A 16984-nucleotide genomic window follows, 5' to 3' on the forward strand; every position below is an offset into this window, starting at 1 on the left:
CTAAGAATAGTATTGCTCTAATAAGGGATATCTTTATTAAAGTTTTTGTATTAGGAATCTAACCAAGTGATACTTAATCACGGAGCCACATCCCAACCTTTTTTAAATGTTTTATTTTGAGACAGGGTCTTGCTAAATTGCTTGGGGCCTCGCTAAATTGCTGAGGTTGGCTTTGAACTCCTCCCTCAGCCTCCTGAGTCACTGGGATTACAAACATGCTCCACTGTGGAAAATCTTTATCCTAAAGGTATTTGTATAGATTTAAAATATTTTTTTGTTTAGTTGTAGATGGATATAGTATCTTTATTTATTTATATGTGGTGCTGAGGATTGAACCCAGTGCCTCACAGGTGCAAGGCAAGCGTTCTACCACTGAGCTATAACCCCAGCCCCTTGTATAGATTTTGGAAAATAGCCATACCTTCCATTTTGAGTATAAATTTAGGAGAATTTAAATATATGCAATGAGAGTTTTTCTACTTTTTGATTTTTTCTTAGTATTTGTAATTCTGATTACTATTTCAGTATTTAAAGTAATTTCATTTAGTTTAAGCACTAAAACCTAAATTAAAAAATTATTTTTGTAGTTGTAGATTAACAGAAAGCCATTATTTTATTTATTTTTATGTGGTGCTAAGGATCAAACCCAGTGCGTTACACATGCTAGGCAAGTGCTCTGCCACTGAGCTACAGTCCCAGACCAAAACATAATTTTATTTAACTATTTTGCATAGAAATTTTTCTAAAATGAATTTTTTTTGGGGGGGCCTCTAGGGATTGAACCCAGGGACACTTACCACTGAGCTACATCCCAGGCCCACTTTATTTTAAAAAAATATTTATTTAGATGCAGGGCCTTGCTAAATTGCTTAGGACCTTGCTAAGTTGAGGCTGGCTTTGAACTTGCTGTCCTCCTGCTTCAGTCTCCCAAGTTGCCGGGATTATAGGCATGGGCCACTGTGCCCGGCCTATAAATCAGTGTGAAACTGAATTTTACATTTTCTTTTTCCCTTTGTAGTTTCTTTTCTTTTTTTGGTACTGGGAATTGAACCCAGAGGTACTTTACCCCAGAGCCACATCTCCAGCCCTTTAATTTATTATTCTGAGACAGGGTCTTTGAGTTGCTTAGGGCTTTGCTAAATTGCCCAGGCTGGTCTCAAATTGTTTTCCACCTTCTGCAGCCTCCCAAGTCACTAGGATTACAAATGTGCGCACTGTGCTGAGCATTTTTATCATTGTTTATCATATAACCATTAATGAAAGTTGAAATAAATTTATCTATAATCTTTTTGCCTTAACAAATCAGATTTTTTAATCTTTCTGTTACGTTTTTGTCCTTATTCTGAGTATTTTTATTTTTTATTATTTGTTTTTAGAAATAAGACAAAGAGGATTACTATTGTTATAAATATTGTTGTTATTATTATGGTTCTGGGGATTGAATGCAGGACCTGACATATGCTAGGTCAGTGTTCTGTCTCTCAGCTGCATCAATACTTTTTTAAAAAAACTTAATTTTGTTTTGATAAGATTTTATTATGTAGCTGAAGAGTCTTGAACTTGTGATCCTTCTGTATTGGCCTCCTGAGTAACTTGGGGTAATAGGTGTACATCACTGCATCTGGCAAAAATATTTTTGATAAAGTGTACAAGACATAATAAAAAATATGGATCAGTTAGACATTGACCATTGAAATACTAAATGTAAATGTTTAGATATAAATGGAGAAATTAACAGAAACACATGACATCTTTCTTAGTCTTTGGGTCATGTAGTTAAATTGTCAAGGCATAAAATATTTGAACTACACTCCTTTTTTTTTTGATACTGGCGATTAAACCTGGGGTACTACCAAGCTACGTTTCTACCTATTTATTTATTTATTTATTTGTTTGTTTTGAGGCAGGGTCACAATGAGTTGCTTAGGGCCTCACTGAGTTGCTGAGACTGTTCTTGAACTTGCAGTCCTCCTGTTTAGCCTTGTGAGCTTCTGGGATTACAGATGTTGACTACTGTGCCCGGGTTGAATTACACAATTTATATAAATTGATTACTGTAGATACAATTATGTATTTGGGTTTTCCTCCTCTGCATTAAATGTTAACTGTTAATCGTATTTTAACAATTTCTTGATGAATTGAAGTCTTAATTCTAACAACTACATTATGGTCTCTTTGTGATTTATTGGTGCTCTTCGAACCATAGGAAGAATTGAATGTTTTTTGCTAGCCCACTAAATATCCTCAGACTATCTATATTATTTTTATTAGTGCATTATAGTTTTACATAATAGGGGGCTTCATTTTGACTTATTCATAGATGCATGTTCAGACTATACTTTTAAAATGCTTGTTTCTGCTCTATAGGTTTTTATTTATTTATTTTTGCTGCTGTTTTTGTTACTTCCTTAGCTATTAGGTGACATTTTTAATTATTTAAGTGTCCTTTCTGAAAGCAATATCTATATTCTGGCCCCACTTTTCTTTCTAATTTGTAGTTTCTTTTCTAGAACAAACTGAAAGAGAACCTCTGTTTGGAGTAAAATAGGTGTTTTAGTTTGCTGATGTGATCATCTCTATATTGGCTATTTGAGATCATAAAAATGTGATCTATATAGTTGAGTCATTGCTATATTTATGTAGCATATATATATGTTGCGTGTATATATATATGTATATATATTCATATACCATGTTTTAAAAAGTATTGTTATTTATGATGTCATATTTTAAGAAATCATTTTTTGTTTTATTTTTATAGTTTTGGTTGTGGGGATTGAGGCCAGGGCCTTGAGCATGCTAGGTGCAATATCACTGATTCCTCAGCCCCTCATGGCTTTTTTTTTGTATTTGGCAAAACAAGTAACCCCCCCCCCCCCAAAAAAAAATCCTCAAACTACCAGCAAAAGCAAATAGGTGATGTTTTCCAGATTATGTGGTCTACATCCATTTACATAGATTATATGTTTGAATTTAATATGAAATATTCAGATATAAACATGGAGAATAATAATAAACATTTATTCATCCACTATCAGGTGTAAGAAATAAAACATTACCGGTGTCCTGTATCTCACTTTGTTCTGATCATATTCCCTTCTCTTCTAGATGTGCCAGTGTGTTGGGTTTTGCCATGAATGTTTTTATTCCCTTCTGTTCTTTTCTCTAAGGAATATTTTCTTTGGGGCTGGGGTTGTGGATCAGCGGTAGAGTGATTGCCTAGCACGTGTGAGGCATTGGGTTTGATCCTCAGCACCGCATAAAAATAAATAAATAAATAAAATAAAGGTATTGTGTTCATCTACAACTAAATTTAAAAAATGTTCTTTTAAATATTTATGAACAATACTGTGTATTTTTTCTGCAGTTGCTTTTTGCTCAAGATAACTTATCTGGGGATAGTTTAGCCAACATAATGGACAATATCTGTTTAGTGCTTAAGTATGTGTTAGGCACTGTGTTGAATTTTACGTGTATTATTGAATTATTTTCTTGCATTATAACTCAATTATTGAATTCTTTTTTAATTTTTTTTAGTTATACATGGATACAATAGCTTCATTTATTTTTATGTGGTGCTGAGGATTGAATCCAGTGCCTCACATATGCGAGGCAAGCTCTCCACCACTGAGCCACAACCCCAGCCCCAATTATTTTTTCTTTTCTATTATAAATTATTTTGTATTTTGGTACTGGGGATTGAGCTCCCAGGGGTGCTTTCCTACTGAGCTACATCCCCAGACCATTTTATTTTGAGTTAGAGTCTTCCTAAATTGCTGAAGCTGGCCATGAACTTGATAATCTTTCTGCCTCAATTTCCTGAGTTGCTGGGATTACAGATGTGAGCCATGCCTGTTTTCTTCTTCTTCTTCTTTTTTAAATATTTAGTTGTAGTTGGACGTAATAACTTTATTTAATTATTTATTTTTCTATGTGGTGCTGAGGATCGAACCCAGTGCCTCACATGCTAGGCAAGCTCTCTACCACTGAGCCACAACCTCAGCCCCGTTTTATTCTTACTGAATTCTTGTAACAACCCTTTGAAATAGGTACTCTTCCCATTTGACAGATGAGAAAAACAGCTCTGAGAGTTTCAGTCATTTACTGAAGGATATAGAGCTAGCAAGTGGTGGAGCAGGGATTCAAGCTCAGGTGATTTTTACCAAAGGATTATCATGTTTAGTTGTCAGCACACATCACTTGTCTCAATTCTGAGTTTAAAAAACAAAATCAGCAACACTGAGAATTAGGAGGTTTTTTGTACTTCTTTTGGTTTAAAATCTGACTTACAAGAATATGTTTGTAAACAAGTGCTGTGGCACATACTTGTAATCCCAACCACTTGGGATGCTGAGGCAGAAGGATGGCAAATTTGAGGCCAGCCTGTGTAATTTAGTGAGATCTTGTCTCTAAAAAGTAAAGTGCTGGTGTGTAATTTAGTGGTAGAGTGCCCTTGTATCAAATTCCTAGCACCAAAACAAAGCAAAAACTATTTGTAGTATTTCTTTCAGTTTTAACTATTCATATTGGTTGCTGTGGAAATATCATTTGATAATTAAAGTGCTGTTTTAGACACAGTGGGCCAGTTATGCTATATATAGTATATATCCTGTGTTACCTTTATAAAATTTGAAAAATTCTGAATTCTGCCTTAAAGGTTTTTAGAGGAGAGATTGTAGACTTGTACTAGTCTGAAGAGCTCTTTCTAGAATTGGGATTTTGAGTTGTTGGGTTGATCCAAAAAGCAGTTAATTTCACAACAGAAAAAAAGGTCATATATTAAACTAGCTTGGCCAGGACAAAAGTTGACTTATAAATGTAAGTTTTTTTTTTTTTATCGTTGATCAGCAGTTTCTGTTTCTTTTTATCATAAGACTGGAATTGTAAGACCCTGTTTTTTTCACTAGACTTTTGAGTTCTTAAGCCCTTACCAGTTCCCAGTACCTAGTGGAATGTCTGGCATTGACAAAAAGGCTCAGCAAACATTTGTTGAATTTTTTCACTGTGACCAATATACCGAACACAACTTAGAGGAGAAAAGGTTTCAGTCAGTTCTTGCCTACCAATATGCCTATATCTTAATATACTACTACATATAACAAGATTTTTCAAGATTTTGTAGTAAAGTGTCATTTCACTAATGGTTAAAATAGACCTTTAAGCATGTTAGAACAATTATAACTCTCATTAGTCCCAGGTATATATTTTGTTTATAAGGGGCACTTGATCACTTAGCCACATTCCCTAGCTCTGTTTTGCATTTTATTTAGAGACTGGGTCTCAGTTGCTTAGCACCTCGCTGTTGCTAAAATTGGCTTTGAACTCGATATTCTCCTGTCTCAGCCTCCTGAGCCCCTGGGATTATAGGCATACGCCACCATGCCTGGACAGGTATATATTTTATAAGTTACCAGGACATTTTTATTTAGTTGAAGGGATTTTAATGTTTACTTTTTTCTTTTGTATTATGGATTCAACCAGGAGCACTCTACCATTGAACTTCATCCTAGTTCCTTTTAAAATTTTTACTTTGAGAAAGGATATTACTACTGAGTAAAATTCCTTTGTGTATATATGCCACATTTGTTTTTATCCATTCATCTAATGAAGGGCATCTAGGTTGGTTCCACAGTTAGCTATTGTGAATTGTGCTGCTGTAAACATTGATTTGGCTGTTTCCCTGTAGTATGGTGATTTTAAGTCCTTTGGGTAGAGAACGAGGAGTGGGATAGCTTTGTCAAATGGTGGTTCCATTCCCAGATTTCCAAGGAATCTCCATCCTGCTTTCCATATTGGCTACACCAATTTGCAGTCCCACCATCAGTGTATGAGTGTCCCTTTTCCCCCACATCCTTGCCAACATTTATTCATGGCATTTGCAGGTAAATGGGTAGCATTGGAGAAGATAATGCTAAGTGAAGTTAGCCAATTCCCCCAAAAAACAAATGCCGAATGTTTTCTCTGATATAAGGAGGCTGATTCATAGTGGGGTAGGGATGAGGAGCATGGGAGGAATAGACAAATTCTAGTTAGGGCAGAAGGGTGGGAGGGAAAAGAAAGGGGCAAGGGTTAGCAAGGATGGTGGAATGTAATGGACATCATTATCCAAAGTACATGTTTGAAGACAGGAATTGGTGTCAACATACTTTTTATACAACCAGAGATATGAAAAACTGCTGTATATGGGTAATAAGAATTGTAATGCATTCCGCTGTCATTTATTTTTTTAAAAAAATAAGTAAAAAGAAAAAAGAAAGGATATTACTAAATTGCTGATACTGGCCTTGAATTTGTAATTCTTCTACTCAGCCTCCTAAATTATTGGGATTACAGGTGTGCATCATGGAGCCTGGCTTAATGTTTACTTCTTAAAGGACTTTAATTAGTAAATTAAGATACAGTTAAGTTGTTTTTTTCTGGGTACAGTTATGAGTTCGAACAAATGTATGGATTTATGTAATCACAATTAGGAGACACTATTCCACCATCTCAAAAAATGTTTTTCTTGTGGTTCCTTTTCAGTCACTGGTCATGTTTTTGTCATTATAATTTTGTCTTTGCAAAACTGTCATAGAACAGGAGTGGTTGTGCATGCCTCTAATCCTAGCTATTGAGAAGGCTGAGAACAGGGAGAGTACAGGCCAGTGTTGGCAACTTAGCAGGACCCTGTGTCAAAATAAAATAAGAAGAATTGGGGTAGCTCTGTTGTAAAGTGCTTTCTTAGCCTACTCTACTACCTGGGTTCAGTTACCAGTACTGGGTGGGGGTTGAAGAGTAGCTTATAAATGGAATCATTTATAATCATTGATAACTCCCCTGCTGCCACTACACCTACTGGGGATTGAATTCACTTAGCTGCATCCCCAGCCCTTTTTATTTTTTATTTTGAGACAGGGTCTTGCTAAGTTGTCAAGCCTGGCCTGGAATTTGTGATCCTCCTGCCTCAGCTTCCTGGGTAGCTGGAATTACAAGTGTGCCATCGCTACACCCCAGCAATGGTAACCTTTTAAGACTGTTGCTTTCAACATATCTGGGACTTATGCTATGGTATGCAGTAATAGAGTATTCCTTTTTTATTGCTATATAGTTTCAATAAAGATTTACCACATTTTGTTTTTAGGTCTTAGCAGTTATGAACAGAGCTGTTCTAGACAGTTCATATACAGGTTGTTGTGTGAACATTAAAGTTTTCATTTCTCCAGGATAAATTTCTGGATGTGGGTGATTTGGTAAGTATGTTTTAGTTTGTAAGAAGCTACCAACTTTGTCTAGAGTGACAGTGCCATTTTGTGACCCACTATCCATGTCTGAGAGTTCTATTTACTCTGCATCCTCCTGACACTTGGTATTTAGCCATTGTAATAGTTATCTATGGGATCATATTGTAATTTTTTTTTTTTTTTGTGATACCAGGGATTAAACTTGGGCAATAGGCCGCTGAGCCACATTCCCAGCCCTACTTTGTATTTTATTTAGAGACAGGGTCTCACTGAGTTGCTTAGCACCTTGCTTTTGCTGAGGCTGGCTTTGAACTCACTAACCTCCTGCCTGAGTTGTGATTTTAATTTGCATTTTCCTAATGCCTCATATACTTGAGAATCTTTCAAATGTGGTTATTTGCCATCCTTTCTTTCTTCAATGAAACATTTGAGTCTTTTGCCCATTTTTAAAAACTGGGTTTGTTTGTTTGAACTGTGTTGCATTTTGAGAGTTCTTTTTATATTCTGGATTCAAGTCCTTGGTCAAATATGAGCTTTATCCCAGCCCTCTTTTTCTTTTATTTTTTTAAAAATATTTTTAGTTGTAGATGGACACAATACCTTTATTTTATTTATTTATTTTTATGTGATGCTGAGGATCAAACCCAGTGCCTCACACAGGCTAGGCAAGTGCTTCAACATTGAGCCACAACCCCAGCCCCCAGCCCTCTTCTTCTTAACAGTGGTTTTCATAGTGCAAAAGTTTGTAATTCTGATGAAGTCTAGTTTTTTCATTTTTTGTCCTTTTATATTGTCGTGCCTTTGTTAGAACTCTGTCAGACCCTGGTGATCTATTTTTTCTTTCTGTGTCTTTTAAAAGTTTTATAGTTCTGTGTTTTCTCTTTGGATTCTATGATCCATTTTGAGATGATATTTCTATAGGATTTAGGGTGAAGTTCTTTTTATTGCAAATGCATGTTCAGTTGTGATATCCATTAAGTTGTTTGTAATATTACCTAATTACTGTTTATAGTTATATCCCTTTTTATTTCTGATACTGGGTGTTAATGGTTTGGATGTGACCCTAAAAGCTCACGTGTGAGACAATGCAAAAAGGTTCAGAGGAGAAATGATTGTGTTATAAGAATCTTAATCAGTGAATTAATCCCCTGATATGGATTAACTGAGTGGTAATTGAAGTGGTAGGGTTTGGCTGGAGGAGGTGGGAATTGGGGCATGGCTTTGGGGTATATATTTGTATACCACAAGTGGAGACATCTCTGTCACTTTCTGATCATCATGTGAACCACATCCCTCTGCCACACTCTTTTACCATGATGTTCTGCCTCATCTCAAGCCCCAAGGAATGGGATCTAGCCTTCTGTGGACCAAGACCTCTGAAACTGGGAGCCCTCAAATAAATATTTTCTCCTCTACAAATGTTCTGATTGGATCTTTCAGCACAGCAGCGAGAAAGCTGACTAAAACACTAGGAATTTCTGTTTCTCTTTTTTACAGTGTTGTCTGGCTGAAGTTTTTCAGTATTATTAAATTTTCTTTCTTTCTTTTTCTTTTTTTTGGTACTGGGGATTGAACCCAGGGATGCTGAACTACACTCCTAGCCCTTTTTAATTTTCATTTTGAGACAAGTTTTCATTAAGTTATTTAGGACCTTGCTTAATTGCTGAGTCAGACCTTGAATTTGGGATCCTCCTGCCTCAGCCTCCTGAGTTGCTGGAATTATAGGCATACACCATCGAGTCTGCTTTGTTAGGTGCATTTTAATAGTTCAGTTATGTTTTTTTGTGAATTCATCCTTTTATCACACAATGGGAGGCAAGAGAAAGAAAGAGACAAAGGGAAAGGAAAAGAAAGTGATTTACCCAATACTTTTGGGATCACAGCTCCACTGGTCAGAGAAAGTTTTTCTCTCCCAGTTTTTTTTTTAGGTGCCTTCGGTGGCTGTTACTGCCTTTGCTTTCTGCTGTAGTCACCACTTTTGTAGTATCCAGTAGGAGTGGCTTTGAAGGGAAGAGGAAAGGAAAAAACAAAAAGCCCAAAGAGAATTTACTTCATTGTCCTTGGTCTTCCTTTTCCTGCTCCTTGGGCCAGCAAGAGAGGGTTTTTCCTAGAGCTCCTTCTTTCTCTATCCAATGAGCATGGGTTTTGGGGTTGCTTTTGGATCCGGGTTGGTCAAAATTGGAGAAAAAAATGATGATTTCTTGCCAGTTAAGTGGAACTTAAAATTGTACTTTCTTCAATTGCTGTCATTTATTTACTTTCACAGTCTTCAAGTATTATGGTATGCATTTTATTCAGGACATACAGTTGCATTTAGAGGGGAAGAAGGGGTGGAATGCATTGATTCCACCTTCTCTGGATCCAGAACTTGTTCAGGATTTTTTTGGTACCAGGGATTGAACTCAGGGACACTTAAGCACTGAGCCACATCTCTAGCCCTTTTTTGTATTTTATTTAGAGACAGGGTCTCACTGAATTGCTTAGAATCTTGCTAAATTGCCAAGGCTGGCTTTGAACTTGTTTTCCTCCTGTTTCAGCCTCCTGAACCACTGGGATTACAGGCATGCACAGAACTTGTTCAGTTTTGATGGTAGATTGTGTTTTGTATATATGCCCGAATTTTGCCATTTTAACTAACCTGTTATATTGTTTGGCGATCCATAAAGGTATCAAGTAGTAGTAGTAACTGCTAAAGGAAAAAAAAACACTACTTTTCTCTAAAGTAGGAGCAGACTAGTATTGGAGGAAGAGTGCTGTTGGGGAATTAAGAGGTGAGTCAGGCCAGTAACTAACTCTGTGACCTTGTACAAGTAGTTAACAGCGTGGATCCTCCACTTCCTCCATAAACAGTTAGTGTCATGAACTGTACTTCTGTGATTCTTTGACTGATAGCTGAGAATTATTTTCCTCTCAGCTAGCTTAAACTCTTTTTTTTTTTTAATAACCAGATTTTCTTTCTTTCTTTCTTTTTTTTTTTTTTTTGAGAGAGACAATTTTTTAAATATTTATTTATTTTTTAGTTTTTGGCGGACACAACATCTTTGTTTATATGTGGTGCTGGGGATCGAACCCGGGCCGCACGTGTGCCAGGCGAGCGCGCTACCGCTTGAGCCACATCCCCAGCCCCTAGCTTAAACTCTTATGATTCTTTTCCTGTTGGATTATATGTTCTGTGACTAGATTTAAGCCTTTTCTATTTTTTTTTTTTTGGTAGAATCATTGAAGTCTTTGTAGAGAAGTAGAGAAATGTTATTTTTTAGCAGAGAAACAACTACTTCTTTTTTTTTTTTTGAATGGTGGTGCTGGAGATTGAAGCCAGGTGTCTTGCTCATGCTATGAAAGAGCTTTGCCAATGAGCAACACTACCATCTCTTTTTATTTTGAGACAGGGTTTGTGTTAAGTTGCCCAGGCTGTCATCAGATTTGCATTCTTCCTGTCTCCCAAGTATAACAAGGCATGCGTTTTAGTCAGCTTTTTTGCTGCTTTTACTAAAAGCCCCAACAAAAACAATGTTAGAGGAAGAAAAGTTTATTTTGGGGCTCATGGTTTCATAGATTCTCAGTTCATAGACAGCCAACTCCTTTCCTTGGGGTTCGTGATGAGGAACATTGTATCTGAAGAGTGTGATAGAGGAAGCTCAAGAGAGCAAAATATATTCCTCAAAGGCATGACCCCAATGACCCACCTTTTTCAGTCATACCCTACCTGCCTTTAGTTACCACTCAATTAATCCCTATCAATGAATTAGTTCACTGATTGGTTACGGTTCTCATAACCCAATCATTTCACCTCTAAGCTTTCTTGCATTGTCTTACACATGAGCTCTTGGATAACACCTCATATTCAAACCATAACAACATATGACAACATGCTTGATTCATTTTTCTTTTTTTTGTGCTGGAGATTGAACACAGGGGTGCTTTACCACTGAGCTACATCCCCAGAACTCCGTCCCCTGCTTTATTATTTGTTTTGAGACAGGGTCTAGTTGCCCAGGCTGGCTTAGAAGTTGGGAACCTCCTTCCTTTGCCTCCCAAAACACTTGGATTATTTTTGTGCACCACATTGCTGGCTATTTTTTTTTAAGAGAGAGTGAGAGAGGAGAGAGAGAGAATTTTTAATATTTATTTTTTAGTTCTTGGCGGACACAACATCTTTGTTGGTTTGTGATGCTGAGAATCGAACCTGGGCCGCACGCATGCCAGGCGAGCGCGCTACCGCTTGAGCCACATCCCCAGCCCTATTTTTATTTTCTTAATCAACATTAATGAGGTATAAAATACATACAATAAAATATGCCTATTTAAATGTGAATTTTAGTTTAGTGAATTTTGAGAAGTGCATATATGCATCAAAAACATTTATGTCTCTCCAAAAGGTTTCCTTCCATCCCTTCAAATCAGTCCCTATCCCTGCCCTAAGTTAGGTCATCATTGATCTCTTCTTCATTAGTATAGGTCATGTTTATGTTTCTTAGAGTTTCATATAAATGAAACCATACAGTATGTACTCTCTTTTGCTCAGCAGTATGTTTATATTGTGTATTGGTTTATTCTGAGAAGCTTTGTATTATGTGAACACACCATTGTCCATTCACCTGTTTATAGACATTTGGCTTGTTTCCAGTTCTTGGAAATTATAAATGAAGCTTCATGGAGCAGATGAGTTTTGGAGAGTATATAATTTTCATTACTCACATGTAAATTCTTCTCTTAGGTAAATACTGAGCAGATTTGCTGAATCATACACTAAATGTATGTTTAACTTCATAAAAAACTATCAAACTATTTCCCAAAGTAGTTGAACCATTTTTATTCCTGTGAACAACTTCATTGATACTTGGTATGTCTAGTCTTAATTTTAGCTATTCTAATGGTATGGAATGGTATCTCATTGTGATTTTAATTTTCCTTGCTAACTAATGATACTAAACATCTTTTTATGTGCTTATGGTTATTTGTGTATCTTTTTTTGGAAAAGTGTTTATTCAAATCTTTTATCCATTTAAAAATAATATTGTCTTATTGAGTTGTATAATTTATATATTCTGAATACAAATCCTTTATCAGAAATATATTGTGATTATTTTGTCTTTCTGTGGCTTACCTTATTTTCGTAATAGTGTCTTTTCAAGAGTGAAAGTTTTAAATTTTATAAAGTCGAGTTCATCGAGTTTTTCTTTAATTCTTTGTTGTGTGTGAACTCTGATTAACCTAAGTTCATAAAGATTTTTTCCTTTTTTCTCTTCTTTAAGATTTTTAGTTTTTGCTTTGGCATTTAGTTATATCACCTATTTTTTTTTCAGTTTTTTTAGTTGTTGTTGGATTTTTATTTTATTTATTTATTTATATGTGGTGCTGAAACTCGAACCCAGTGCCTCACACATGCAAGGCATGCACTCTACCACTGAGCCACAACCCCAGCCCATATCATCTATTTTAAATTAATTTTTGTTTATTGTGTGAGGGTAGGATTGAGGTTAATTTTTATCCTAAATAGATATGTAGTACTATTTGTTAAAAGACTATTCTTTCTCTTGTGGAATAACTTTGGCTGTTTGTTGAAAATCAGTTGAGCATAATTGTGTGGGTCTATTCTTTTTTCTTTTTTCTTTTTTTACTTATCAATGGACTTTTTAAATTTGTTTATATATGGTGCTGAGAATTGAACCCAGTGCCTCTCATATGCTAGGCAAGTGCTTTATCACTGAGCTATGACTCCAGCCCTGTGTGGGTGTATTCTTTTTTTTTTTTAATATGTTTTTGGTTGTAGATGGACACATTATCTTTATTTTATTTTTATTTATTTTTTAATATGGTGCTGAGGAATGAATCCAGTGCCTCACGCATGTGAGGCAAACACTTTACCATTGAGCTACAACCCCAGCCCTATGGGTCTATTCTTAAACTTTCCATTTTGCTCCATTATTCTTTGTTTGTCCTTATGTTTAGTTCCACACTGTCTTGATTACTGTAGCTTTGTAGTAGTTCTTGAATTTAGGTAGTATACATTCTCCATCTTTACCCTTCTCTCCCATTAATTATTGGGCTGTTATGGGTCTATTATTTTTATTTTTAAAAGGTGTTTATGACACTAATAGTCATATCCTCTGAGGTTGGTCTATTATTATTTTCCTCATCTTGTTTTCCTAGTATATTCAGTGTTCTGAGATGATTACTGTTGGATAGATGATTACTGATTAATCTGAGAACTGGATTCTCTCTCCTAATTTCTCATATTTTGTTGAGTTGAACTATCACTGTGATTATATTCATCTGATACATTGTTGAGCTATGTTGAATTTAAAGCAGTTGAATAGAAACTTTCTCTTTTATTAAGCTTAGGCATAGTATGTCTTTTCTTATTGCTTTAAAGATTGAGTAAAAATTTGTGTTGAATTAGACCCTAAGATATTAGTATACTAGTGATGGACTTTACATATTGATGTTTCTAAGTCTTATTTTGCTTCATTTAACACTTTAACTTTTTTGTTTGTAGCCTTTCCAAAATTCACTTTGAAGTTTAGCAGACTTTGCTTTGTTTAGGCAAACTAGATTGAGTAAATGTTGAATTCTTAAAATCATTTAGAATTTTTTAAAAAATCTTTTATTCTACTTTGTTATATATGACATCAGAATGCATTACAATTCATATTACACATAGAGCACAATTTTTCATATCTCTGGTTGTATACAAAATGTATTCACACTGTTCGTGTCTTCATATAGGTACCTAGGGTAATGATGTCCATCTCATTCCACCATCTTTTTTATTCCTTTGCCCCCTCTCTTCTCCTCCTTTCCCTTTGCCCTATTTACAGTTCATGTAACCTTTCCATGCTCCTCCTCCCAACCTCACCATGAATCAGCCTCCTCATACCAGAGAAAATACATTAGGATTTTGTTTTTTTGAGATTGGCTAATTTCACTTAGCATTGTATTCTCCAACTCCATCCATTTACCTGCAAATACCATGATTTTATTCTTCTTTTATTGCCGAGTAATAGTCCATTGTGTGTGTGTGTGTGTGTGTATGTGTATATATATATATATATATATATATATATATATATATCAATCATATTTTCTTTATCCATTCATCTACTGAAGGGTATCTAGATTGGTTCCACAGTTTAGCTATTGTGAATTGTGCTACAATAAACATTAATGTGGCTGTGTCCCTGTAGTATGTTGTTTTTAAGTCCTTTGGGTATAGACCGAGGAGTGGGATAGCTGGGTCAAATGGTGGTTCCATTCCCAGTTTTCCAAGGAATCTCCATACCTTTTTCCATGTGGCTGCACCATTTTGCAGTCCCACCAGCAATGTATGAGTGTGCCTTTTACCCCACATCCTCACCAACACTTATTGTTGTTTGTATTATCATTTAGAATTTTTATATGAGAAGTTATACAGGTTGTTTTGGTAGCAAAAAATGTGAACATCTCTGTTTAATGTCTTTCCAAATCCAGAGGATGCCAGCCCCCATCAGATTGCGGGAGCTGATCCGGACCATCCGGACAGCCCGAACCCAAGCCGAAGAACGAGAAATGATCCAAAAAGAATGTGCTGCAATCCGGTCATCATTTAGAGAAGAAGACAATACATACCGGTGTCGAAATGTGGCAAAATTACTATATATGCACATGCTGGGCTACCCTGCTCACTTTGGACAGGTAGGATGGGTTGGGCCACATCTAGCAAGGATACACATCTTTGAATGACACCATAGCTCAGGGAATGTCAGTCTTTTTCTGGCAGGGAGGTACTTTTGGTAGCCTTTTAGTTTCTACTATAATCATTTTGGCACTGAGGGTAAGATTGAAAGAGCAAGCTGCAGACCTGGAAAGTCTTGATATAGCCATCAATTATCCTTTCCAATGGGAATTGCTCTTTATGTGGATCAGAGAGTCTTTTGCTGCCTTACTTAAAAATTGACTAGGATTAATCAGTGATTTGTGATTATTCTGCCAGAGGACCTGAACTATGAGGAGTATGTAAAAAGTATTTGTTAATGTTTTCTTAGTTATTTTCTCTGTGCATGATATTATATATAAAAACTCATGAAAATGTTTTTAAATAAAGAAATTAGTTGCCAAGTAATAGCATTCATTTTTGTCTGGATTTTGTAGCATTCATTTTGTCATGTCTGGATTGCTACAACTTCTTTGTGGGTCTGCTTGCTGATTCTCTCATACACACAAATACATGTTATTTATTGTATCTATTCTGGGGTTTGAAGGTGATATTCTCAGTGATAAGAGCTTTCTTCATGTTTATATTGCGAAAGCATGATTGTCACAGAATGGAATAGTGAGTTGTTTTTTAAATGTCTTATTAGCACTATTAAATTTTATTTAAGAATTATATGCTATAGAGTTTTATTAGGGAACAAATGAAAAATTAAAAGAATGTACAACATTAGGAAGAAGGAGTATAATAACCACTTATGTTTCCTTTTTCCAAGATAACTTGTATTTAATTATCAGGAAAGATGATCATCAGCTTATTTTCATACATTTGGCTCAACAGCTTCAATTGAAGAAGATCTCCTGCCCACAAGTTAAAACTACAAAGTACTGGGATTGAATCTTATTAGACTGGCTTTGGTTAGTGTTATGTTCACCATAGGGGGTTGATTAGCCTCTTTAGAAATAAATGATTGAGGGGCTGGGGTTGTAACTTAGTGGTGGAGCGCTTGCCTCACTCACTTCACATATATGAGGTACTGGGTTTGATCCTTAGCACTACATAAAAATTTAAAAGTATTGTGTCCATCTCCAGCTAAAAATATTTAAAAAAAGAGAAGGAAATAAATGATTGTGTGTGGGAAGAGAGCATTAGTTCGAGAAAGAAAATTTGAGTTGTTATATAATATAATATTATATTATATATTATATAATATAATATTATGTTATATATTATAATATTATATAATAGAAGAAAGAACAACTGGATCAGAGAAAGGAAGCAGAAAAAAAGAACAGTTATCTCCTATAAATAATATTCATTTACATGTTTGATTTTGGACAGAATTAGTGTTATAGTAGCATTCTTCTCCTTCACACTTGTCATAAACAGTTTTTTAAAATGTAATAAATACCTTCTTTGATATAGATTTCATATTTCATTCTTACAGAGAGAGGAGTGTAATTAAAGTTCAAGGTTTTAATGTTTCAAGTTGCAAGCTTTTATCATATCCGAATTTGATCCAGGTGGTTATCCATATAGCGCATGACATTATATAAAGCAAATGGTTGCCTATATATTCTTGATGGTTTATATATATATATATTTTGTAGAAACATTTGGTTAGATTTATAGAAATCTTACATATTAGGAATTGGACTATAAAAATCAAAGATAATCTAGTAGGGGAAGACTTATTCTTCCACTCAGAAATAACTACTATTAATGTCTTGGAAACAGTATATTTATATATTCTCTGTGGAGTTCTTTAAAGACAAACTCTTGAATCTTCAAATCTTATAAGAGTAGGTTTAAGACTTTGGAAAAGATTTCATTTTGTAGAACATGTATATTTTTAAATATTGGTTTCTATAACAGTGAAATAAAATGTGCTTTCTAGGTCTGTCTGGATTGCATTTTGGGGTATTTTGGAACTTTAATTGTTTGATAAAATACTTAATTTTTAGTTAGAAAGTGACTATTCAAGGAAGCTGTGCTAAAATTTTGGTACAAAAATAAAGATTTTTCTGAGTAGGGATAGGAATGTTAAGTCTCTTAGCCTGTTTCATCTGGTTGA

The 16984-nt window shown here is 35.2% G+C and overlaps 1 protein-coding gene across 2 annotated transcripts in view; it reads left to right on the forward strand.

Annotated features, from left to right (window-relative positions):
• Ap1g1 (adaptor related protein complex 1 subunit gamma 1) overlaps positions 1 to 16984 on the forward strand; it is an 80107-nt gene that overhangs the window by 12110 nt on the left and 51013 nt on the right. For both annotated transcript variants that reach the window (XM_005318394.4, XM_078032617.1), the window contains exon 2: positions 14691 to 14894. In XM_005318394.4, the coding sequence (XP_005318451.1) occupies positions 14694 to 14894 (201 nt within the window). In that variant the 5' untranslated portion in view covers positions 14691 to 14693. The remainder of the gene's footprint in view (positions 1 to 14690; positions 14895 to 16984) is intronic.

Source organism: Ictidomys tridecemlineatus, chromosome 15 (genome assembly GCF_052094955.1).
Source record: "Ictidomys tridecemlineatus isolate mIctTri1 chromosome 15, mIctTri1.hap1, whole genome shotgun sequence".
Taxonomy (NCBI): domain Eukaryota; kingdom Metazoa; phylum Chordata; class Mammalia; order Rodentia; family Sciuridae; genus Ictidomys; species Ictidomys tridecemlineatus.